Source organism: Amblyomma americanum, chromosome 2, assembly GCF_052857255.1.
Source record: "Amblyomma americanum isolate KBUSLIRL-KWMA chromosome 2, ASM5285725v1, whole genome shotgun sequence".
NCBI lineage: Eukaryota > Metazoa > Arthropoda > Arachnida > Ixodida > Ixodidae > Amblyomma > Amblyomma americanum.
Window position 1 is genome coordinate 207,709,318 of NC_135498.1, and position 25,326 is coordinate 207,734,643.

The 25,326-nt window shown below is 46.5% G+C and overlaps 1 protein-coding gene across 1 annotated transcript in view; it reads left to right on the top strand.

Moving 5' to 3' along the window:
- Positions 1–13,391, top strand: part of LOC144120348 (uncharacterized) — a 96,147-nt gene extending 82,756 nt beyond the window's left edge. The window contains exon 5 of the mRNA XM_077652715.1: positions 13,127–13,391. Coding sequence (XP_077508841.1) covers positions 13,127–13,391 — 265 coding nt within the window. The remainder of the gene's footprint in view (positions 1–13,126) is intronic.
- The last annotated feature ends 11,935 nt before the right edge of the window (positions 13,392–25,326 follow it).

A 25,326-nucleotide genomic window follows, 5' to 3' on the forward strand; every position in this document is an offset into this window, starting at 1 on the left:
CTTCTTCAAAGTTAGAGCGAGTGCTTTTTGCAATCGCAAAATGTCCAACAAACGCCGATATCTAAGCGCCACATTTTAACTCACGAACACGCTAGAACATTGTGTCAAAAAGCCTGAACATGTATCGTCGCGAGAGCGCCAAGCACTCCAGGACAAAGTGGAAGAAATAATCATCCACGACTTCGTTCTGCCTTCTAACAGCCCTTGGGTTGTTAGAACAAAACACAATCTAGAAAGCCGGCCAACGCGTTCCATCTTTTCATCGTACCAAAGGCGGTGTCATGAAAACCATATGCCAAAACAACTCACTAACGACAAAAGGTAAGTCAGTAGGGCAAAATCACAAAGTAAAACGCTGTTAAAGACACTCGAAGCGAGGATTAGGCCAGTTGAAAAAAAACAGCCACGGATTTTCCGCGGGGTAACAGAGACATGAGGTACAGCAAAATCAGTCGATCTAAGAATGTTATATTTTTTGTTCAGCAGTAAAATTAAAGGACCGCTAATGCATTTGTCACCAGTGTCAGTAACATGATAGACCTCAATTCCTTCTTTCTGGAGTTTACATTTTGCATGTGGTAAAATTGTGGCATTCTCAACAAAGGTTTGCATTTGTGTCACAGTATGCTTGGCAGGCGGCGTCATTCGTTTGTTGTATCTGGACAGCAGTAGGGGTCAAATCAGCAATTATTGGTTAAGAAAAAAATTCAAGAAACAGAGTGGGCTCTGTTGAAAACAGGGATGCTGACAAAATAGGCACTGGGATCATAGAGGATCTTTAAGTAGGAAATTGCCAAAGAAAATATCTATGATAATTGTAAGGGAAGATCTTTGTTGTTTGAGGCCAGGACGGGAGTTTTGCGGACTAAGACATTAAGAGCCAGGTACCACGAGATAGACACGTTGTGCGTTGCGTGTGGAGAGGAGGAGGAAGCGGCTGAACACTTGATACTTTTCCGTAAAGGTCTTAACCCTACAGTGGAAAGCAGCGGGGCTGATTTATCCAAGGCATTGGGGTTTAGGGACGGGGAAGAGAAAGCAGATATTAAGCGGGTAGAACTAACCAAGCGAAGGTTATGTGATTGGTGGCTAAAATCAAGAAATGAGTAAAATTTCGTAAGTCATGGCTAGGTGGCTTGAGTCACCGCCCGATTTAAAGGGTTGAGCCTTATCCATCCATCCATCCATCCATCCATCCATCCATCCATCCATCCATCCATCCATCCATCCATCCATCCATCCATCCATCCATCCATCCATCCATCCATCCATCCATCCATCCATCCATCCATCCATCCATCCACCTTCTATCCGTCCGTCCGTCCGCCCGTCCATCCGTCCGTCCGTCCGTCCGTCCGTCCGTCCGTCCGTCCGTCCGTCCGTCCGTCCGTCCGTCCGTCCGTCCATCCATCCATCCATCCATCCATCCATCCATCCATCCATCCATCCATCCGTCCGTCCGTCCGTCCGTCCGTCCGTCCTACTGTCCTTTTATGTTCAAGAAGTTCGTCGTTGATGCCCTTTCCCATTTGTATGATGTATATGCGATCACAGTTAAGAGGAATGCTATGCACAACATTGGTGGCGCATTCGATGTAACATTTTTCATTCCTCTTTCTCCATGACTCTCACTTCCTGGGCAGGACAGTGCAAATATTAGACAGCTTACGGGGGCGGAGAAAAGAACCTTCACATCACATCTGTGTCCTAACTTCTTCAAGTTGTGAGAAAATATATGGAAATATGGAGTGACCTTCATTTGCTGTCTGGGAACTGATATGCTCAAAGTATTCCTGTTACCTTTTTTTGCCTTGTGTAGAAGACTCACTGTGACACTGCTGACGACGACGTTGGGGTAACCTTCTCTCTCGAGACGGGCGATCTGGTTTCCGAAGCTGTCTTTCCTACGGTGTGGCAGCTGTTGTTGAGCGCTTCTCGAAGATCTGCCGCTATGATTCCACGTTTTATCAGTTAGGGTGGTTGCTTTCAAACGAACGAATACTTCTTTTGCGGATTGACTTATAGCAGAGACCTTATCAGAAATTATCCAAGCCTCCCAAGCAAGCAAAAGTTTTAAATGCATTAGTTTCAGCCTGTTTTCCTTCCTCCACATGTACAGAGGTCTGAATCCAATGCTTGGCTTCATTTGTGTGACATTAGTTTCCCGGAATATTGGTAAAATATAAAACTAGCGGAGCGGTTCTGTACGGTCTCAGGCCTCTTTAAGGGGGGTCTCACAACATAGCCGCGTATACTGAGTACGGTCTTACTATTGATCTGTACGCTGCCAGTACAAGTACTTCAGGAGCGCCGCGAAGAATCCGAGTGACGAGGGCAAGCATAGCAGCTCTCTTTAGTGGTACGATTAATATACTGAGTAAAAAGACCTTCCCAGGGAAGGACGCCCTTGTTCCCGGACTTGCGGGACTCTTTTGGAATATTTAATTAACGACTATGTACCTCGTGCTCAGAATGCGCTTTCCTTTGCTAAATGGTACGTGTTTAAGGCTTCTTCTCATCTGTTAGAAAGGTGATACAACCAAGATCTTCCCGGTGTAATTTCGTGTCACTGTCAGTACTCACTGGCCTGTATACTGCAGTCATCCTTGCATAATCTGACAGTAGAAGAATTATCAGATGTGATTTAAATGATGGAAATCAGAAAAAATAATGGGCCCAGTACCGAACGTTCTGCAACCCTGGAAGTTACTTCCACAAATCTATGTTGTTTCTCTCGAGAACGAGAGATTTTTTTCTGTTATTAATGTATTCTTAAATCCGCATTCTCAACTATTTTCTTCAATGCTGATAGGTGAGAGCTTTTGCCTTAAGAACTCTCTTTCTTTCCCTCGTTATTTCTTTCTTTCTTTCCTTCCTTCCTGACTTATCTTTCCTCTTTCTTTTTCTCTCTCTCGTCCTTTATTTCTTTCTCTCACTCTCTCCCTATCTCTGTTTCTTTCTTCCTTTCCTTCCTTATTTGTTTCTTTCGTTCTTTACCTCCTTGTTCATTTCTCTCCTTTCTTTATTTGTTGCTTCGACATCTGCCTAAGAGGGGGCTGAAGCTAAAGGGTCAATGTCGCCTGACGGGGCCGCAGCCCCCTGCCACAAGACTAACAAACGCGTTTAGTGTAAAACGGTGTCTTAAAATATACAAATATGTATCAGCTCGTAATCTATTCCCAGCCGCAGTGGGAAGATCAGGAAAAAGCTCTACTGATTGGGTGGTACATGACAGGTGAGTGAAACCCGTGTTTGTTCTAGAAGAAAAAAAAATATCTTGTAGCTTTTTCATCACATTACTGTTTGCTATGTGTAATGACCATGTGCAAAAGCATTTTGTTTTCAAAATTTATTTAAAATACTCACTGAAGCAATTGTCTTTCTCTGTAATATGAATTAATTCTTTTCCTTCATGTGAGACCCTCGCTTTTAAGGCACGTACTTTAAAGGCACACACTTTTATCGTAGCTTTACAATGATTTTGAACTGTTTATAGCCTTTTCTAGTTCTGAAGAGTGATCCTCTTTCGCCATGGTTATATTTTTTCATGCTGCCGACTAAATTGCTTTATACAGGGCTGAACTACGGCAGGATTGCTTTTATAAATGTGATATAAGCGATAACCCTTCTTTAAAGCTTTTTCACACCCTATTGATCCAGGGCTTATTACTTTAGAATTGTGTTGCATATAGTTACAAAGAATGCTTTTGAGTGACATTAGATAACACGTTTCTAAAAATAGCCCAGAAGGTATCGATGTCTTCCTACTGGATTTTATCAACATATTAATGGAGCGTTTCCTGTAATCCATTTTTAATTATTGCATAATAATCTATACATTTTCATTTCAGCGTGTCCAATTGCCTTGAACACGCTCCTGACTACTCCTGCTGCTCCGCCATTTGGATACGTCTTCGACGCCATTGCCATTCCACTTGCCCACTCCCGACAACTCGCCTCGCATACCTCCTTGCAGGAGTTCTACAACCGCCGTCAACGCATAGTCTATCTTTCCTAGCTCCTTCGTTTTGCTTTGGTCCCCATCTTTCCGCGTCGGCCCCTCAGAAAAACTTCTGTCCCGTTATGTTGGCCCGTGCCGTGTCCGGCGCCAGGTGACAGCCGTCACTTACGGGATCGTTCCGCCCTTCCCGGATGCCACCTCCCGCCAGCGTCAACTTGATGTTGCGCATGTCTCTTGCCTGAAGCACTACATCTGGCCGTGCCCAGTTCCGTTCTCAAGCACACCGTGACGGTGTTTTTCGGCCTGGCGGACGTGCAACGAATTATCCCTGTGAAGCCGACGCAGATGAAGTGCCTGGTTGGTGCGCGTGCTTTGTCCGGTGCTCGCTGTGATCTGTGTTCTTTGCCCTGGTCGTCCTTGCCTCAGACTAGCCTTTGAGCAACGTAACAATATTATCCATTTAATATTGTTCGAAAAACTTAGAATCTCTGAGTGACCACAAATATCTCGGCGTATACATAACAGCTAATGCCTAATAGAATCGGCACATTGATTTTGGTGTGAATAACGCGCTACACACTAACAAAACGAAAGCGCGCTGGTCCTGTGTCCCCCGTTCCAGTTGTCGTGTTGTGAGTGTGTAGCGCGTTATTCACACCAAATGTACAACCAACTAGCACACACTGCTGCTTTGCCTACATTGATTTTGCTGCATCAAAATCAATGCATCATGTTAAATTTTATCGAAAGAAGCGAGAAACAATTTCCTGCTGAAAAAGAGAGACTTTTGCACTAGACTTCTGCAAAGTATGTTCTTGGATAAGTATGCAGAGTGTGATGTCCCTGCGCAGTGACTAACATTCGTAAATTACAAATAATACAGAATAATATAAGCTGTTCTGTTTCTAATGCCTACTAGAGTATCTCTGCGCAACTGCTGTAAAAACTCGCTTGTCTGGGATCAACTTGAAATTCGCGAACAAATCTCTCGTTATAAATTATTTCGCAACCAGAAATTTTAAAACAGGTGTCAAGCCCGCTGAGAACATCTTGAGAACCGATTAAATGTGATCACTTTTGGATCATATAAACTGGGTCAAGGAAACCTACAGCGCAACAAAATTTTTCAAAATTTCACTTTCTCTCGAAGTATTAGGGTGTAGAATAGACCAGTGTGTGCCTTTAGGAACGGTTACATGAAATGATTAATTTGATATTCTGCTAACTTCTCAGTGTTAGCGAAGCGCTAAATAAAACGATTGCTTACGTGCTCGCTATACAGTGTTGTGCGTTTTTATCGTGAACACTTAAAAAAATTTCCCCGCCTCAACCGCGCCCCGCCGCGGTGGCTCAGTGGTTAGGGCGCTCGACTACTGATCCGGAGTTCCCGGGTTCGAACCCGACCGCGGCGGCTGCGTTTTTATGGAGGAAAAACGCTAAGGCGCCCGTGTGCTGTGCGATGTCAGTGCACGTTAAAGATCCCCAGGTGGTCGAAATTATTCCGGAGCCCTCCACTACGGCACCTCTTCTTCCTTTCTTCTTTCACTCCCTCCTTTATCCCTTCCCTTACGGCGCGGTTCAGGTGTCCAACGATATATGAGACAGATACTGCGCCATTTCCTTCCCCCCCACAACCAGTTATTATTATTATTACTCAACCGCCGGCTCATTTGCCGTGAAACTGCACACAGAGCATGCGTATTATGGTAACTTTTGTATCGTAGCATGTTTCACAACGGTGCTTACTTAGTTGAGCCGTGCATGATGCGAAAACGTAATCGTCTACGTAGAGATCGGAAACCAAAACCCGCAGACGACGCTTTTTCGCTGAAGGGCGGTGGTGGCGCCATCTGTTTTGGGCAGTGGAAATCGTCACTACAAGGCCGCCGAGGCGAGCATTGCAAACAATATTCTTTAAAAGGTGAAGCCTCGTTAAATCATTTGTTCTGATATTTTTCCGCTTAATTAGTCGAAAATGTTGTAAGCGCTTCAGTAGAAGCAGACTTTGATTGTTAAACATTTCATTCGCCGGGAAGAGCTTGGCAAGAGGTCGCGTTAAGTGGTCGAGAGTACATAGCCCTCGACGACTTTGTCAGCCCACTCCACCGCCAAAACTTGCGTTCTGGGGTCAGAGCTAGCCAGCACGGTCTCCCACCGCTCGAGAGAAGGAGCTGTAACTAGATCACCCGGAGGTGGCTCTATTTTGCAGTCCCACAGGATGTGATCGTAGGTAGCACGTTGGCCACAGTGTTTGCAGTTTGGGTTGTAAAGATCTGGATAAATGTGCGCGAGGAGTGATGGGGTGCGTATCGATCTCGTCTGTAGACGACGCCACGTAACCTCTTGTTCTTTAGTAAGTCTTTTGTCTGGAGGGGGGAAAATTCTCCTCTCTAGTTTAAAATGATTGGTGAGATCATGATATGTGATCATTGAGTCCTTCGTGAAATTCAGGGAGCCAGACTCATCCACTGCCCGGTCGACGAAACCTCGGGCTTTATTGTGGGCTGCCTCGTTCCCCGGATTCCCCGAATGGGCTGGGACCCATATCAATTCGGAATAATTTGGTGAGAATTTGGTTGCGGTAAGGATTCTAAGGGAGGTGTTTGTAATTCGCCCTTTAGCGAAATTATTGATACCCATTTTGGAATCGCTGAGGATGATGCTCCCTTGGGTATGTGCTAGGGCGAGGGCTATAGCCGCCTCTTCTGCCGTTTCAGAGGATTTCGTTTTGATTGTCGCCGAGACGATGTGGTCACCATTCTCGTTCACAACCACAACTGCAAAGGCATTGGTATTTTTGTATTCTGCCGCATCTACATAAAGTGTTGCAGCGCACTGTCTGTATTTCTTATGTAAGGCTTTGGCTCGTGCTTGTCTTCTACCCTCATGGTGTAAGGGTTGCATGTTTTTGGGGAGTGGTTTGATTAGTAGGGCCGTCCTATAGGCGCGGGGTAAGTGTACTTTAGCATCGTTATTCGTAGGTTGAAAGTTAATTCCGAGCCTGGTAAGAATACTCCTGCCAGTTCTGGAATTGGCTAATCGCGCTGTTTGAGCCATTAAATTGGCTTCTTTCAGTTCATTGTAGGTGTTATGTATTCCTAACCTCATAAGCCTTTCGGTTGAGGCATTTAGTGGGAGTCCTAACGCAGCCTTATAGGCCTGCCGTATCATTCTATCCAATTTGTCCTTTTCTGCTTTCGAAAATTTCAGATAAGGGGTGGCATAGAGTATCCTGCTCAGCGCAAAGGCCTGCACTAGGCGGCATAAATCTCTTTCCCTCACCCCTTGTCTGCGGTTAGCTAGAAGCAGACGAAACGACAGGAACGGCATATTCAAACGGCCCGCGCTCCTTGCAACGCTCTCCTCGACGGCCTTGTCGTGACGCTTTGCGCTACCGCAAACAGATGGCGCCACTGCCGCCATTCAGCGAAAAAGCATCGTCTGCGGGTTTTGGTTGCCGATCTCTACGTAGACGATTACGTTTTCGCATCATGCACGGCTCAACTAAGTAAGTACCGTTGTCAAACTTCCTACGATACAAAAGTTACCATAATACGCAAGCTCTGTGTGCAGTTTCATCGCAAATGAGCCAGCGGTTGAGGCGGGGAAACTTTTGAAAGTCTTCACGATAAAAACGCACAATACTGTATATGTCGGAGCAGAATACAGACCTGGGATGCCATCTTTCCTTACGCCGTTTAAGCCGACAACAGTTCAGGACGCTACGCAGATTACGCCATTTAGACCTTCTGCCGAACGTCGGCGACAAAGACAACCTGGACGTCGTCTGCATACATAGTGCAGAGCAAGCCCGACGGCTGCGGATTACGGTCCAACAGCGCACCCACTACGCCCGACGCTACAATCCACACCGACGCCACATGGAATACAAACCTTCTTACCGTATATTTGCTTGGACGCCCATTCGCCGCCACAGACTGAGGGAAAACCTTCCACTACGTTACCTGGTTCCGTATGAGGTCACTCATCGAATTGGGGAACTCGACTCCGAAATCGTCCCGGACGGAGGCGCCGCGACGCCGCGCACGGCCAGGAGTTATACATGTCGTGCGTCTAAAGCCATACTATGAGCGAACATAAACCCTTTGTGTCTATACTCTAAGAGCTGATTTCTCCATTGGCCACGTTTATATTTACTAATATTTTCGTTAAAGCACGCGCCGATGCTTCTTTTAGGGTTGAGTAGTGTCGCTAAGCTATATACGCTTCGTTTGTCTTTAGCAATTATTGCGCGATCGCTTCGTTTGATTCGTCCCGTCTGCACACGCTTCGGACTAAGCCTCATTGTCAAAGCTGAACGGTCGCTCCTCCAAGCCAGGATACTTGAATGCAAAGAAAATCTTAGAGCGCTGGAAAATGAAGCCTTTTTCGCCCGTGGCCTCCTGGAATCGCGCTTTCCGGAGGAAGTTCCTAGCATTCAGCTGCATGCCACTCATAAAGCAACCATGCTGTCTCGGTCCGCTGACCTTGCACGCAAAAGCAAGTTACGTCAACTCCTTCCGCTTCCTTCAACTACAGAGAAAGCTGCGCCTACAACGGCGCTCCATAACCTTTGTTCTTATGAACCTAACAGCGCCGAGCTTTCTGTTTAAACCTGGGGCTAAATTTCAACACTGGACCTACCTTGGATGCCAAAAAACTTGTGTGTGCCATGGAAAATGATGTTAAACAGGTTGAACGTTCACGCCGAGATGAAGCAAAGTCTCATGCTGTCAGCGTCCTCTGCAAGTACCGCCCGCAGCCGTACACGTCGCCGGTGACCACTGAACAGCGACAAGCTGTCAAGAGCCGCCGCAATAACGAGGATCTGGTTATACTTCCAGCAGACAAAGGAAACACCACAGTCCTTCAGGACCGGAATGACTACATATGCAGAATGCAAAGCCTACTGCAAGATGATGCCATCTACTCTTGTCGCGACAAGGACCTGACCGCAAAGGTGCAGCGCGCTTTACAAAAACTTCTTTCTGGCGTGTCCAAATTTGTTCCTCCTACCCACAAAGCACTTTACTTCAAGCTGTTATGCAAGAACGGTTCGGCCGCCGCTCTCGACGGGCTTCCAAAGGTGCACAAACATAGTATGCCGATGCGTCCCATCGAAGACTACAGTCGTTCTCCTCTTCACAGTTTATCCAGCTACCTTCACCGGAGGCTCTGGCCAATTGTCGGTCTTGGCTCGACACACATACGCAACTCGTTCTGACTTCATGAAGAAGGTAAACGGCGTACCACCGGACGATGACGAACACATGGTTGCGTTTGACGTCAAGTCGCTTTTCACATGCGGTCCCGTTTACCTGGTCGTACAAGTTTGCACTGCAGGCCTTGAAGCTGACAATTCTTTACCACGAAGGAGTCCCACTGATGTTCCATATTTCCGCAGGCTCTTACTGTTCCGCCTTCTTTCCGATAACTTCAGCGTACGCCAATGGGCGCCTCTATTTCAGTGACTCCCGTGAATCTGACTATGGAATTTGTCCAGCACCGTGCCCTTGAAACATTCCCATCACCACCAAGAATTTTCCTTAGATATGTAGACGAATGCTTTTCCCTCATTCGGAAAGGTGATTTGCTGGCCTTTTCGTCCAATTTAAATTCCATTGAAGAAGCGATTGATTTCACCGTCGAAGAAGAAGTGAATGATGCGCTGCCTTTCCTGGACATATTGGTAAAACGAAACAATGTAAATCTATTATTCAGCGTTTACAGGAAGCCTACCCACACCGGAAGATACCTCAGCTTCAAAACTGTTCACACAGCCAATCAAAATAAATCTGTTGCCACGACTTTGTTCAAATGCGCAGAACGAATTTGCAGTTTTCGTAATGATCTGACAGTGGACTTTGATACCCTACGGCAAGAACTCGCGCGCAACGATTATCCAGGTGCCTTTGTGGCACCCGTAGGAAATCAGTTATCTTGCCCGACACGTGAAACTCCCGTTTTGTCCTCTCTAAAACGCACCGCTGATCCCTACACACCCGGAATAACCGAAGCCTTGTCGGGCATTCTGCGCACATTCCAAGTTCACGTTGCCCATGTCCCCACAAGAAAACTATACGGCATGCGCTGGTTAAAGGGAAAGACGTTCTCCCCAAAGAAAAATACTCCGGCGTTGTTTACAGCGTCCTGTGTTCCGGTTGTGACAGCGTCTACATCGGCGAGACTAGTGATTTTAAAAGGCGCTTAGAAGAACATTGTAATGGTGTTAAAATGCAGAAAGTGAACTCTAATGCTACCGCCGAACACTCCGTATCAACTGGCCACGATATTGACTGGGGTAGCGCACACGTGCTGGCAACTGAAAAGAATCTGTACTGTCGCCTTCCCCTCGAATCATTATTCATTCAAACTATTATTCGCACCCTAAATCGCAACACTGGCAACCTAACCCTCGTATATGCACGCTTCCTGTTTTCAAAGGTATTTAAATCCCGATTCACTTCCTAATCCTTCTCATTGTTAACAAGGCCCCTTACGGGAGCCGAAACGTGATTTTTTTTTTACTTTTGGTCGGCGTCCCCACTTTTTAGGTCTTATTATGATTGTCCCCGACATGACGAGTTTTCGTCCAACTCTCCACCTCAACCTGATTACTGATTTTTACTAAAAACTGCACAGCTACTATAGTCCTCCATAAAGTCAGCAATAAAGTTCCAATAAGGCAGGGCGTCAGGCAAGGAGACACGATCTCGTCAATCCTGTTCACCGCATGTCTACAGGAGGTATTTCGAGGCCTGAATTGGGAACAGTTGGGAATAAGAATAAATGGAGAATACCTAAATAATCTGCGATTTGCTGATGACATTGCCTTGCTGAGCCACTCAGGAGGTGATCTGCAATACATGATCAATGAGTTAGACGGGCACAGCAGATCGATGGGTCTAAAAATTAACATGCAGAAAACCAAGGTAATGTTCAACAGATTAGCAAGGGAATAACAGTTCACAATTGGCAGCGAGAGCCTAGAAGTTTTGACGGAATACGTCTACTTAGGGCAGGTAGTGACCGCTGATCCGGATCATGAGAGGGAGATAACTAGAATGATAAGAATGGGGTGGAGCGCATATGGCAAATTCTCGCAGATCATGAGTGGCAGTTTACCAATTTCCCTCAAGAGGAAAGTGAACAACAGCTGTATCTTACCGGTACTCACCTACGGGGCAGAAACGTGGAGGCTAACGAAAAGAGTTCAGCTTAAGTTAAGGACCACGCAGCGAGCCATGGAAAGAAAAATGATAGGTGTAGCGATAAGAGACCGGAAGCGGGCAGAGTGGGTGAGGGAACAAACACGGCTTAATTACATCCTAGTCGAAATCACGAGAAAGAAATGGGCTTGGGCAGGGCATGTAATGCGAAGGCAAGATAACCGGCAAGATAACGGAGTGGATTCCAAGAGAAAGTAAGCGTAGCAGGGGCGGCAAAAGGTTAGGTGGGCGGATGAGATTAAGATATTTGCAGGCAAAGGGTGGATGCAGCTGGCAAAGGACAGGGTTAATTGGAGAGACATGGGAGAGGCCTTTGCCCTGCAGTGGGTGTAGTAAGGCTGATGATGATGACGATGATGATGAGATGATGACTAAAAATGATGATGCCATAAGCTTAGCATGGCTAGCGGATAACTTCCCTGTTTATAATGTTCGCCATTCCGATGTGTGGTACGTCGCCAAAAGCCGAACCAATTATGGACACCAAATGCTGAAATTTCTACTGCCCACACTTTTAAATCATGTATTGAAAGAAACTAACAATGGCATAGCTTGTATATCACGAGAATAACTGTGTGAAATGTTTTTAAATGATGCCATACTATGACGTTTTTTTCTTTGCCTGGTGTTTTCCTGTTCCAACGATTTTGCTGTATGTGTTTTGCCAAGTGTATTGTAATTCCTTAGCCGCACGCTTCTATGCTGCCCGTGTGCTAGGGGGTCAGGGCTACTCAAGATCTCACAGCTTTTGCCTGCCCTCCTCGTAACGTTTTTTGTTGCGGAATAAAATTTCATTTGATTTGATATGAATGACGCGTGGTGCGGCCAGGTTTATTAGAATGATCACAGGGGCACAAGACTGCTTGTACGTAGAGATTGTTGTAGCGCTTCCCACTCTTTACCTGGAAGGTTCTTTTATTACTCCTGTACCAGAGGGAATCTCAATGCCCATTGAGTCCATGACCATTGGAATTTTCAAAGGCCATCCAGATGTACCACTGCCACACGGCAAATTTCAGTGATCACTGATTGAGTATTCAGTCAGCGATCCAACAGATGGCACTAGGGTTATCAGCATCGAGTGAAACGAGCCGAATGTAAGAGCAAGTGCTTTCTTTATTGAGACTTCTTTTGGAAAAAGCTTTTCAGATACTTCACAGTTGGGCACAATCTAGAGACGGCGACACGGGGCGACGATGGGCAGCGATGTGCACTTCGTTTCAGACGCGTTCACTTTTCGCCCGCGAAGTTGCCACAAATCAGTGGCCGTCTTTATCGTGTTCATATACTGTTGTTGTAGCTAGTGTCGTTGCGTGGCCCTTCGTGGTCTCGGCGGTCACAAAGTGCGCTAAAAGGCGAAAAAAAGAACAGAAACGCAGCAGAATTCCGCGACGCCGCTCAACAAGAACAGTGTAGGTTTGTTCACGTCTAACCGGTGGACGTTCTGCGCAGCTTGCATTTTACTCCGGAGTAAACAGTTGTTTATGAACCGGCTAATGTAGTCTAAAAATATTTGCGTTAAATCAAAAAGGTATTTTTGTTTACTTAGTGTTTTCGATGTTGTTTTTCAACGCATGTGGAGTGCGACCACAGTGCGAGTTTGTTTGCAATGGCCCTTGATATTGCAATGGCCATTCAAGAACCTCCATTCAATCGATGTCCATCGAGTTCAGTGGCCATTGAAAAGCGCTGTGTTGCACTGGCCGATTTCTATTGAGTCAATGGACATCGGACTCAATGGGGGTTGAAACTGCCCCTGTGACAGAGATATTAGTCGGCTTTAAATTTAGCTGGTGCTCTCGCCGTCGTCGAGCTGTTTAGTGCTTTTGTGGGCGCAAGTCTGTGGAATGAAAAGTTGCCTTTAAAAGCTTTGGGTGCCCTCCTGACTGTGGAACTGCTCACATCACTAGGTAACGTTGTTACTTCCGCTTTGCAGTGCCTCACTAATGAACTTCCTCGGGTTCCGCGCCCTCCTGCACTTGTCAGCTGCCGTGCCCGGTCGCGAGGAGCTGCTCGAGGCTCGGATGGAAGAGATCACAGGGCGCGCCCAGTACCGTTGGCCGAGGGCCCTGGTCTGCCTTCGGCTTACCGAAGCGCTGATGCCCGAGCTCTTCCTATACGACTATTACGCAAGATACTTCAACGACAGCTCCATAAGCGCTGTGAGAGATGTGGACGCACTATGGGTTATGGTTCTTTGAAACTAGTTTTTTTGTCCACTAACGTTAGTCACACCCCCGAATGTCATTCTGTTTTCTATCCCCATCATTGTGTGCTTTCCACTGGGCATCGATATGCGACTCCTCAAAGATCGTGCAGGGGACCCGCAGCATGGAAAAAGAGGAGTGCTTTACTTCTTCAGGCACTTATATTCTTTAGAGCTCCTTCAACCAGGTGGCAGTACTTCACTATCGTAAATCTAAACATGGTGCTACTCTTGATATTCGTCATCGTCACCAGCTTGACTACACCCTCTGCAAAGCAAAGACTTCTCTAATATTTCTGCAATTAACCCTATTTTCATTTTCCTTTCAAGAACTCGCTGCGGTGTCCCTAATATAAGTTGAACCTTTTTTACTTTGGTAAATGCCGCTGTGATTCGAATCTTTGATACGGATTTAGACGATTTCGGGGCTGAGCTCCCCACAGTTTTTCTTTATTATAAGGAAAGCTGGCGCTATACATGCATATTTTTAGGACCCAACCTCTTGTGGAACCCGATAGCAAATGCCTTAGGCTGCAGTCTAGTTACAGTACCAGCGAACTGGCGATTCTGAAAATCCATGCATTATTCCATCAACGCTGCTTTTTTGTATACTAAGTTTAAGTAAGTAACATTATTTTGCAGGAAGTATTACGGTTAATTCCTGCGGGTGACGTAAGGCTAAAGGCTCGGAAGCCTGACGATTCCTCAGCCACCACACACTTATTTAAAGCCTGCAGCAGAACAATCACATTTTCTTTAGATAAAACACTTACGCGGTTACAACAGCACAAACGTAATTCTGCACTTTCAGATACAACACAAGGAGTAGAGCAATTAAGCAATACTTTGCATGGAAACAGCGCAGCAGACGGGATTAAGAATGGAAGACATAAACATGGGCGCTGACGTTCAACTGAAAGAAATTTATTGCAGCAACGTTAATATATAAAACCCAAACATATAATAAAAGCATGAAACCTTAAAACTAAGTGACAAGATTCTTCTAATCAGCCATCGAGAAATCTGATTTCTTTTCTTGTCAAGTTAACAGAAGGAGTGATGACGCACTTCTCCCCTCGTTGATGAATGGCATATGCCTCAAAAAGTTCTGGGTGAAGCTGGTTCTTGTATCTTGTAAGAACCTTTGTCCTGTCTAAAGTGGCAGTGCACTGGCATGAGCTCTCGTGTTCAGACAAGTTCTTCCTTGCGCCTTATTTTATATCTTTATTATGCTCTCTGAGCCTGTCATTCAAACAGCGCCTTGTTTGCAATATGAATGCTGATCGACACGATAAAGGAATATCGTAGACGTCTTCTTTTGTACAATCAACAGGAGCTTTTTCGTGTTTCTTCCCACGCTGTTTTGGCAACGTATCTGCTCGATTGACCAACAAGATCCTGAAATACTGAAAGACAACAAGATCATGAAAGACTTCCGGCAAGCGGACACAACGACGCAGGAGCACGAGGGAAGGGAGAAAACTGTTGTGATCCCGTACGTGCACGGCGTGAGTAATCCGCTGAAAAAAGCCTTAGGGCGGTCCGACGTCAGGTTGATTTTCTCAGCGCAAAACAAGCTGGAAAAATTTTGCAAGTTGGTCAATTAAGCAGATACGTTGCCAAAACAGTGTGGGAAGAAACACGAAAAAGCTTTCGTTTCGCATAGTTAGTTCTAAATTCTTTAATCTTTTTTTAGCGTTTATATTTTGATATGTCGAGGAAGTATGGTGGATGTCATCCGTATACAACTGTTTTTTGAATATGTGTTGCATTAGCCTTAAATTGTACATTTTATAACTGGAAGGATGTTATATTTGGAGAATAGAGGCTGCATGGCTAGGTTTTTTATGGAACATTTGTAGTTTTCTTGGATTCGAAGTATGCACTTCAGCACAATTTGTATTTTCTCATAATTACTTTTGGTGGTAGTTCCCCAAACAAGCATGCCGTGCAACAATTTGAAATAAAATAACGTGTGATAAATTGATCTTCTCAAGCATAAAGGTAAGAACTGTAACAGAGTAACCAGGTGGGCTAGATGCTGTATTTCAGACATAACTTCACCAGCGAAAGCACAAGACACCAGGAGAAGAAGAACACAGGACAATGCTGGACTAACAACTGAAGTTTAATCAAGAAACGGCCAACCTAGAACACTAGAAGACGCATGCGTATCAGAGAGTAAAAAACTAAAAAACAAAAATATAAGAGGCGATTCACCAATGAGTGAATCACCTCATTGGTGAATCACTCGTTATGTATTTGTTTTTTAGTTTTTTTAGTGTGTCTGATACGCATGCGTCTTCTGGTGTCCTAGATTTGCCGTTTCTTGATTAAACGTCAGTTGTTAGTCCAGCGTTGTCCTGTGTTCTTCTTCTCCTGGTGTTTCGTGCTTTCGCTGGTGAAGTTATAATGGCAAGATGTAAGATACTTTGGTTAGGCATCCAACTAAACGCGCGAGTTCCGAAATAAGCTGATTGACATAACTCCAAGACAAATGTTCGTGAAACCATACTCCAAGGACCTTATGCACCTGTACTAGAGGCCCGTGTACTGTGCGATGTCAGTGCACGTTAAAGAACCCCAGGTGGTCGAAATTTCCGGAGCCCTTCACTACGGCGTCTCTCATAGCCTGAGTCGCTTTGGGACGTTAAACCCCCATAAACCATAAAAAAACCTTATGCACCTATACCTTTTCCAAGTAATGGTCTTCGAACATGACCTGAATACCAGTTAAATTTTTGTTGATGGGCCTCAATACTATGTATTTAGTTTTTGTTCATTAAGCCGTACATTATTTTTTTTCCAGCCATCGCGACAATTCCGCCAGATAGGCATTAATCTCCTCTCTCATTTCCTGAATGTTTCCACCTGTTCAAAATATGCTTGTGCCATCAGCGAATAGTATGATGTTAGGTGTGTGTATTAGCTCAGTGATGTCATTAATATACAATAGAAATAGAACTGGTCCCAGCATTGAACCTTGTGGGACACCTGCTTTTGTGAGCAATTTTTGGGACCTCACTTTGTTCAAAAAAAAACGTACTGTTTCCTCAGTGTCAAGAAACTCTGGAAGAGATCGAAGCTGACACACTTAATTCCATATTTGCTCAATTTTCTAAGAATGATATGATTCACCGAATCAAATGTTTTTCGCAAATTGAGAAATATACCTAAGGTATACAGCCTCCTATCAAGGTTATCAATAATTTAAATTTCACATTTATAAGTGCATCTTCTGTTGTTTTATTTTTTGAAAACCATATTCAGATGGCGACAGTATGGTATATTTATGAAAGTATCCTATCATACGCTTATGAATACACTTTTCATAAATTATTGAAAATGTGGGCAGGAAAGAGATCGGACGATAATTTGAGATATCATTAATAGGACTACTTTCATGGGCAGGAATTACTTTGGCCATGTTCAATTTCTGTGGAAAGATTCCAGTCAGAAACAACAAGTTTATTAAGAACGGAAGTAGTGGACTAATATTTGACAAGACTTCTTTTACTGGTGCTATCTTAATATCGTCACATCCACTAGCAGCATCGGCATTTAGTTCTTTTATTAACATGTCGCCTTCACCCGGGCTGACATCAAAGATTGAGAATTCGTTTGACTAGTTTCATCATAGGTACAGTTTTCTTCAACCTGGTCTGTTTCAGGTATTGCTGCATTAAAAAAAGTAGTTGTTAATAGCATGAGCTGGGGTTGGCCCTCTAAAATGATATTATTAATTTTTTATCTGTTGAGGCGTGCTATCAGCCTGGTTTCTTTCTCTAAAGTAATTCACCTCTTTCTATATTTCTTCGGGTCGGACTTTATTCTGGAGAATAGTGATTCATAGTAACTTGTTTTGCTTTCTTCAGGTCGCTATTTAATTTGTTCAGAAACTTCCTAAACTCAAGAAATAAAGCGTAATCTTTGCTCGAGAGAAATTTATGGAACATTGTGTTCTTTTGTTTTATTATTTGATGAAGCCCTACAGTGATTCAAGGCTTACGAATTTTCTGTTTCCGCATTTTTGCCCTTAGCAACAAAAATGCAGCATTATAGCAGCATAAAAAATGTCTAGAAACAGGTCGTACACCTTATCTGCGTTTTCTTTCATATACATTGGAGACCAATCTGCTTGTTCGATCAGTGCTCTAAATTTCCTCATTTATGATTCGCATATACTCCGATGCTCAAAATAACAATTTCTATCCTTGACTTTCTGAATTAGACGTCTGGTGCCAGTGTATATTGGCTGACGATCACTTAGAGCACTTGCCAGGACCCGTGCTGTATAGTCCGAGTCATTAAGATTTGTTATTGCAACATCTATAATTGTGGAACAGTTCAAAGTAATACGGGCAGGTCTGTAAATGACATTTTCACAGCCATACTACATGATCAGATGTATCAGGTCCCAGGCAGGTAAATCATCTTTGAGCAAGTCAATTTTCACGTCCCCTAATACAAATTATGCTTTTTTGTGCAATTAAAATGCTCGAGTAATTCTTCCAGACGCGAAACGAAGCGTCGCTTAATTCTTTTGGGGGGTCTATAAATTACAGCAAGAAAGAAAGAGTCTCTTTCAACAGCTAAACATTCTATACCACCGTCGCTGTGTGTGAGAGTGTCAACGACTTAAAAGGAATAATGACGCTGGAGATAAATGGCCACTCCCTCACCTCTGCCTCTTTCTGCCCGGTCAAGTGGAATTGGAGTATAGCTGTGGAATAGCGGACACAGATCCTTTACTGTAAGCCAGGTTTCGCTGAAGAAGAGTGCGTCAAAGTTTATCAGGCAAGATTTCAAGTAGTCACATAATTCTACATGTTTCTTTTTTATGCTCCGGACATTTTGGTGTAGTACTACCAAATGAGAATGCAAGTCACGGATATCTGCAGTATGCGTCTGCAGCTGCATTTCTTGTGCGGTGGAACATGCTCTGTATACAGAACATTTGGTGCGCTTGGTTACGAGATAAGTTCTACGTCATGAACGCTTAAGATTTTGAGGACGTGAGATGTTACATCTTTGCTGGCAAAAAGTTTTCCATTGTTCACCCAGACAAACTTTCATTTCGCAGCTTTCTTTTTTGCAACAGCTGCTCCAAGAAGCTGCTTGTTTTGTCGAGTCAAGTGTTCATTAATGTAGACTGTGTTCTCTGTTTCTTCGTGACCAAGCTTGGTGGTAACAATCTTCTTTTTCTTAGCTCTCGTGAGCAAAGTGTTCCGCTTTGCACGTTACACAAACCGGACGATAATGTTCTGTTCATGTTCTCGTTTAGTATTCTCCCTGTGGCAGAAGTCGATATCAGAATCGGCAACCTCTTCGCCCACAATCTCCCCTATCAGTTTGATAACTTTAACCGAGTCAAGTAATTCGGGCACATCATTGATTTCTTAGTATTTTCCTCGTCTGATCTAGTTCCTCGACTGTTCTAGTTCTTTGATTCTCCCCTTTAGCCGCTGATTTTCAGCTTTCAGATTTTTGTTTTCTTCACTTAGCGCTTGAATTCCAGCCAGGAGTGCTTTAGGGTCCTTTGCTACCTCCTTCTCCTCATCACAAGTGTCACTGCAATAAGTTATGCTCATTCCAAGGGGTCTTAATTTAGCAAGCACTTCTCAGAAGAAGTCTTCGATCATCATAGCGGTTTCTTTTCCTCCTTGTTCATGACGCATGTACTAGGATTTTACCAACCCAATTACACAATGGCAGCACACTGTCAAGAACACTGTTCGGTAGCATTGCAGAAAGGACAAAACCGACACAACGTAATAGGTTGGCCCCCCTCACCTGCGAAGATTTAAGGTGTAATTTTTGGCGTACCGTCGCTGAGTGCACTGATGCCAGACTGTGAAGAACCACCGGCTGCCGACGTATACGTAGGTATACCAGGCAGTCCCAATGTTATTTTCGGCACAGTCTGTCGTCGCTCGATTCGATGGCTGGCAGCAATGCTTCCCTCGATGATGCGCGGCACACCATGCGTGGTCACAGCCTGTGATAGCGGGGAAGTTCCAGCGTCGAAACACAGACGGCTTCCTGCGGTGATTCTTGGTGCAATTTAGGCATCCCCATGAGGATTCATAGCACACACAATTGAGGGGACACAATACGAGCGCTAAACTTCTACTGAATGAACTTTATTTGGTCCTGGCAGCCTTATATTAAGCGACTCAGCGAGCACCACATAAATGTTAGAGATCAGGGGCCAAGTAATTTGGCTCGGCACTGCCGTAGTCACAAGTGCACGTCTAACCTCGACGAGTGTTCAGTATTAAGAAAAAAATAGCGATCAGAAAACAAGGGAATAATTGAAGCTGCAGCAATGGAAAAACGGGGATTGGAAAATTGTATCACTCATTCTTCGGTGTTATCAAGGACAGGCATATATTTCTCATATTCAAGCAGTGGGCGATAGTGTGAAACTTGGTCACTGATTGGTGATTTTTATAGTTTTTTTATCTCTTCCCTTGACACAACATGACTTTGACAAGATAATTATTGTTAGTAGGTTATACTTGTACCTTACGTGATCTTTATAACGCTGTCAGTGTGAAACAAAGTTCATTCAGAGGAAGTTAAGCGCTCGTGTTGTGTCCCCTCCATTGTGTGCTCAATGGATTCTCATGTTGACTACCGACTAGTCCGAACCCTCACCCCTATAAGATAGGCGTCCCGTCGCTCAGTGAACTCCCGCCGGACTGTGAAGATACAGCGGCTTCCAGCGTATATGTATGTATACCAGGCAGTCCCAGTGTTCTTTTCGACGCAGTCTCTGCCGTCGCTCGATTAGATGGCTGGCAGCAATGCTTCCCTTGATGAAGCGCGAGACATCATGCCTGGCCACAGGCAATGATAGCGGGGAAATTCCAGCGCCGAAACACAGACGGGTTGCTGCGAAGATTTCAGGTGAAATTCTAGGCGTCCCGTCGCTCAGTGCAGTGCCACCGGTCTGTGAAGATCCAGCGGCTGCCGGCGTATATGTAGCTATACCAGGCAGTCCCAGTGTTCTTTTCGGCGCAGTCTCTGTCGTCACTCGATTAGATGGCTAGCAGCAATGCTTCCCGCGATGATGCGCGGCACACCATGCGTATTCACATCCTCTGAGAGTGGGGAAATTCCAGCGTCGACACACAGACGGGTTCCTTCCTACGAAGATTTCAGGAGCAATATTAGGCGTCCCGTCGCTCAATGCAGTGCCGCCGGACTGTGTAGATCCAGTGGCTGCCGGCGTATGTGTGTGTAGTAGGCAGTTCCAGTGTTCATTTCGGCTCGATTAGATGGCTGGCAGCAATGCTTCCCTCGATAATGCCCAGCCCCCCATGCGTGGTCACAGCCTCTGATAGCGGGGAATTTCCAGCGCCGAGACACAGACGGGTTCCTGCAAAGATTTCAGGTGCTATTTTAGGCGTCCGTCGCATAGTGCACTGCCGCCGCACTGTGAAGTTCCAGCGGCTGCCGGCGTATATGTAGGTATACCGGGCAGTCCCAATGTCCTTTTCGGCGCAGTCGCTCTCGTCGCTCGATTAGATGGCTGGCAGCAATGCTTCCCTCGATGAATCGCGGTACAAAACGCGTGGTCACAGCCTCTGATAGCGGGGAGATTTCAGCGTCGACACACAGACAAGGTTCCTTCCTACGAAGATTTCAGGAGAAATATTAGGCGTCCAGTCGCTCAATGCAGTGCCGCCGTACTGTGAAGATCCTGCGGCTGCCGTCGCATTTGTAGGTATACCAGGCATTCCCAATGTTCTTTTCGGCGCAGTCGCTCTTGTCGCTGGAATAGATGGCTGGCAGCAATGCTTCTCTCGATGATGCGCGGTAAACCATGCGTGGTCACATGCGTGCAATTTTAAGCGCCCCGTCGCTCATTGCACTGCCGCAAGACCGTGAAGATCCAGCGGCTGCCGGCTTATATAAAGAAAGCAGGAGCTCCCAGTGTTCTTTTCGGCTCAGTATCTGTCGTCGCTCGATTAGATGGCTGGCAGCAATGCTTCCCTTGATGATGCGCAGTGCACCATGCGTGGTAACAGCCTCTGATAGCGGGGAAATTCCAGCGACGAAACACAGACGGGTTCCTGCAAAGATTTCAGGTGCAATTTTAAGCGCCCCGTCGCTCAGTGCACTGCCGCCAGACCGTGAAGATCCAGCGGCTGCCGGCTTATATATAGAAATCAGGAGCTCCCAGTGTTCTTTTCGTCTCAGTATCTGTCGTCGCACGATTAGATGGCTGACAGCAATGCTTCCCTCGATGATGCGCGGTACACCATGCGTGGTCACAGCCTGATAGCGGGGAAATTCCAGCGACGAAACACAGACGGGTTCCTGCGAAGATTTCAGGTGCAATTTTAAGCGCCCCGTCGCACAGTACACTGCCGCCAGACCGTGAAGATCCAGCGGCTGCCGGCTTATATATAGATAGCAGGAGCTCCCAGTGTTCTTTACGGCTCAGTATCTGTCGTCGCTCGATTAGATGGCTGGCAGCAATGCTTCCCTCGATGATGCGTGGTACACCATGCGTGGTCACAGCCTCTGATAGCGGGGAAATTCCAGCGACGAAACACAGACGGGTTCTTGGGAAGATTTCAGGTGCAATTTTAAGCGCCGCGTCGCTCAGTGCACTGCGGCCAGACCGTGAAGATCCAGCGGCTGCCGGCTTATATATAGAAAGCAGGACCCAGTGTTCTTTTCGGCTCAGTATCTGTCGTCGCTCGATTAGATTTCTGGCAGCAATGCTTCCCTCGATGATGCGCGGGACACCATGCGTGGTCACAGCCTCTGATAGCGGGGAAATTCCAGCGACGAAACACAGACGGGTTCCTGGGAAGATTTCAGGTGCAATTTTAAGCGCCGCGTCGCTCAGTGCACTGCGGCCATACCGTGAAGATCCAGAGGCTGCCGGCTTTTATATAGAAAGCAGGACCCAGTGTTCTTTTCGGCTCAGTGTCTGTCGTCGCTCGATTAGATTTCTGGCAGCAATGCTTCCCTCGATGATGCGCGTGACACCATGCGTGGTCACAGCCCGATAGCGGGGAAATTCCAGCGACGAAACACAGACGGGTTCCTGCGTAGATTTCAGGTGCAATTTTAAGCGCCTCGTCGCTCTGTGAAGTGCCTCCGAACTGTGAAGATCCAGCGGCCGGCGGCGTAAAGGTAGGTATACCGGGCTGTCCTAGTGTTCTTTTCAGCGCAGTCGCTCGATTAAATGGCTGGCAGCAATACTTCCCTCAATGATGCGTGGCACATCATGTCTGGCCAAAGCATCTGATGGCGGGGAAATTTCAGCGTCGAAACACAGTCGGGTTGCTTCCTACGAAGATTTCAGGAGCAATATTAGGCATCCCGTCGCTCAGTGCAGTGCCGCCGGACTGTGAAGATCTAGCCAATTCCAGCGTATATTTTGGTAGTAGGCAGTCCCCGTGTTCTTTTCGGCTCAATCTCTGTCGTCGCTCGATCAGATGGCTGCCAGCAATTTTTCCCTCGAATATGTGTGGCGCACCATGCGTGGTCACAGCCTCTGATAGCGGGGAAATTCCAGCGTCGACATACAGACGGGTTCGTTCCTAAGAAGATTTCAGGAGCAATATTAGGCGTCCCGTCGCTAAGTTCAGTGCCGCTGGACTGTAAAGATCCTGCGGCTGCTGGCGTATAAGTAGGTATACCAGGCAGTCCTAATGTTCTTTTCGGTGCAGTCTCTCGTCGCTCGATTAGATGGATGGCAGCAATGCTTCCTTGATGATGCGTGCCACACCATGCGTGGTCAAAGCCTCTGATAGCGGGGAAATTTCAGCGTCGACACGCCGACGGATTCCTTCCTACGAAGATTTCAGGAGCAATATTAGGCGTCCAGTCGCTCAATGCAGTGCCGCCGGAGTGTGTAGATCCAACGGCTGCCGGCTTATATGTAGGTAGCAGGAGGTCCCATTGTTCTTTTCGGCTGAGTGTCTGTCGTCGTCGATTACGTGGCTGGCAGCAATGCTTCATTCGACGATGTGCGGGCCGCCATGCGTGGTCACAGCTCTGATCGCGAGGAAATTCCAGCGTCGAAACACAAACGGGTTCCTTCCTTCGAAGACTTCAGGAGCAATATTAGGCATCCCGTCGCTCAGTGATGTGCTGCCGGAGTGTGTAGATCCAGCGGCTGCCGGCGTATAAGCAGGTATACCAAGCAGTCCCAGTGTTTTTTCGGCGCAGTCTCTGCCGTCGCTCGAGTAGATGTCTGGCAGGAATTCTTCCCTCGATGAACGCGGCACACCATGCGTCGTCACAGCCTCAAATAGCGGGAAAATTCCAGCGTCGAAACACAGACGGATTCCTTCCAACGAAGATTTCAGGAGCAATATTAGGCGTCCCGTCGCTCAATGCAGTGCCGGCGGACTCTGAAAATCCAGCGGCTGCAGGCGCATATCTAGGTATACCAGGTAGTCCCAGTGTTCTTATAGGCGCAGTCTCTGTCGTGGCTCGATTAGATGGCTGGCAGCAATGCTTTCCTCGATGATGCGCGGCACACCATGAGTGGTCAGAGCCTCTGATAGCGGGGAAATTCCAGCGTAGAAACACAGTCGGGTTCCGTCCTACGAAGATTTCAGAAGCAACATTAGGCGTCCCGTCGCAAAGTGCACTGCCGCCGAACTGTGAAGATCCAGTGGCTGTCGGCGTATAGGTATGTATACCGGGCAGTCCAAGTTCTTTTCAGCGCAGTCCCTCTCGTCGCTCGATTTGGTAGCTGGCAGCAATGCTTCCCTCGATGAGCGCGGCACACTATGCGTGGTCACAGCCTCTGACAGCGGGAAAATTTCAGCGTCGACACGCAGAAGGGTTCTTTCCTAAGAAGATTTCAAGAGAAATATTAGGCGTTCAGTCGCTCAATTCAATGCCACCGGACTGTGAAGATCCATCGGCTGCCAGCGTATAGGTAGGTATAACGGACAGGCCTAGTGTTGTTTTCGGCGCAGTCGGTCGATTAGATGGCATGAAGCAATGCTTCCCTCGATGATACGCAGCACACCATGAGTGGTCACAGCCTCTGATAGCGGGGAAATTTCAGTCGACACGCAGACGGGTTCCTGCCTACGAAGATTTCATGAGCAATATTAGTCGTCCGGTCACTCAATGCAGTGCCGACGGACTGTAAAGATCCTGCGGCTGCCAGCGTATATGTAGGTATACCGAGCAGTCCTACAGTTCTTTTCGGTTCAGTCTCTCGTAGCTCGGATAGATTGCTGGGAGGAATGCTTCCCTAATTATGCGCGGCACACCATGCGTGGTCACAGCCTCTGATAGCGGGGAAATTCCAGCGCCAAACAGAGACGGGTTCCTGCGAAGATTTCAGTTGGAATTTGAAGCGCCCCGTCGCTCTGTGCACTGCCACCAGATTGTCAAGATCCAGAGGCTGCCGGCTTATATGCAGGTAGGAGGAGGTCCTAGTGTTCTTTTCGGTTCAGTGACTGTTGTCGCTCGATTAGATCGCTGGCAGCAATGCTTCCATCGATGACGCGCGTGCCGCCATGCGTGGTCACAGCCTCTGATCACGAGGAAATTCCCGCGCCGAAACACAAACAGGTTCCTTCTTACGAAGATTTCAGGAGCAATATTAGGCATCCCGTCATTCAGTGAAGTGCCGCCTTACTGCGTAGATCCAGCGGCTGCCGGAGTATGTGTAGGTATACGAGGCAGTCCCAGTGTTGTTTTCGGCTTTGTCTCTTTCGTCTTTCCGTTAGATGGCTGTCAGCAATGCTTCCCTCGATGATGCGTGGCACACCATGCGTGGTCACAGCTTCTGATAGCGGGGAAATTTCAGCGTCGACACGCAGACGGATTCCTTCCTGCGAAGATTTCAGGAGCAATATTGGGCGTCCAGTGGCTCAATGCAGTGCCGCTGGACTGTGAAGATCCAGCGGCTGCCGGCGTATAAGTAGGTATACCAG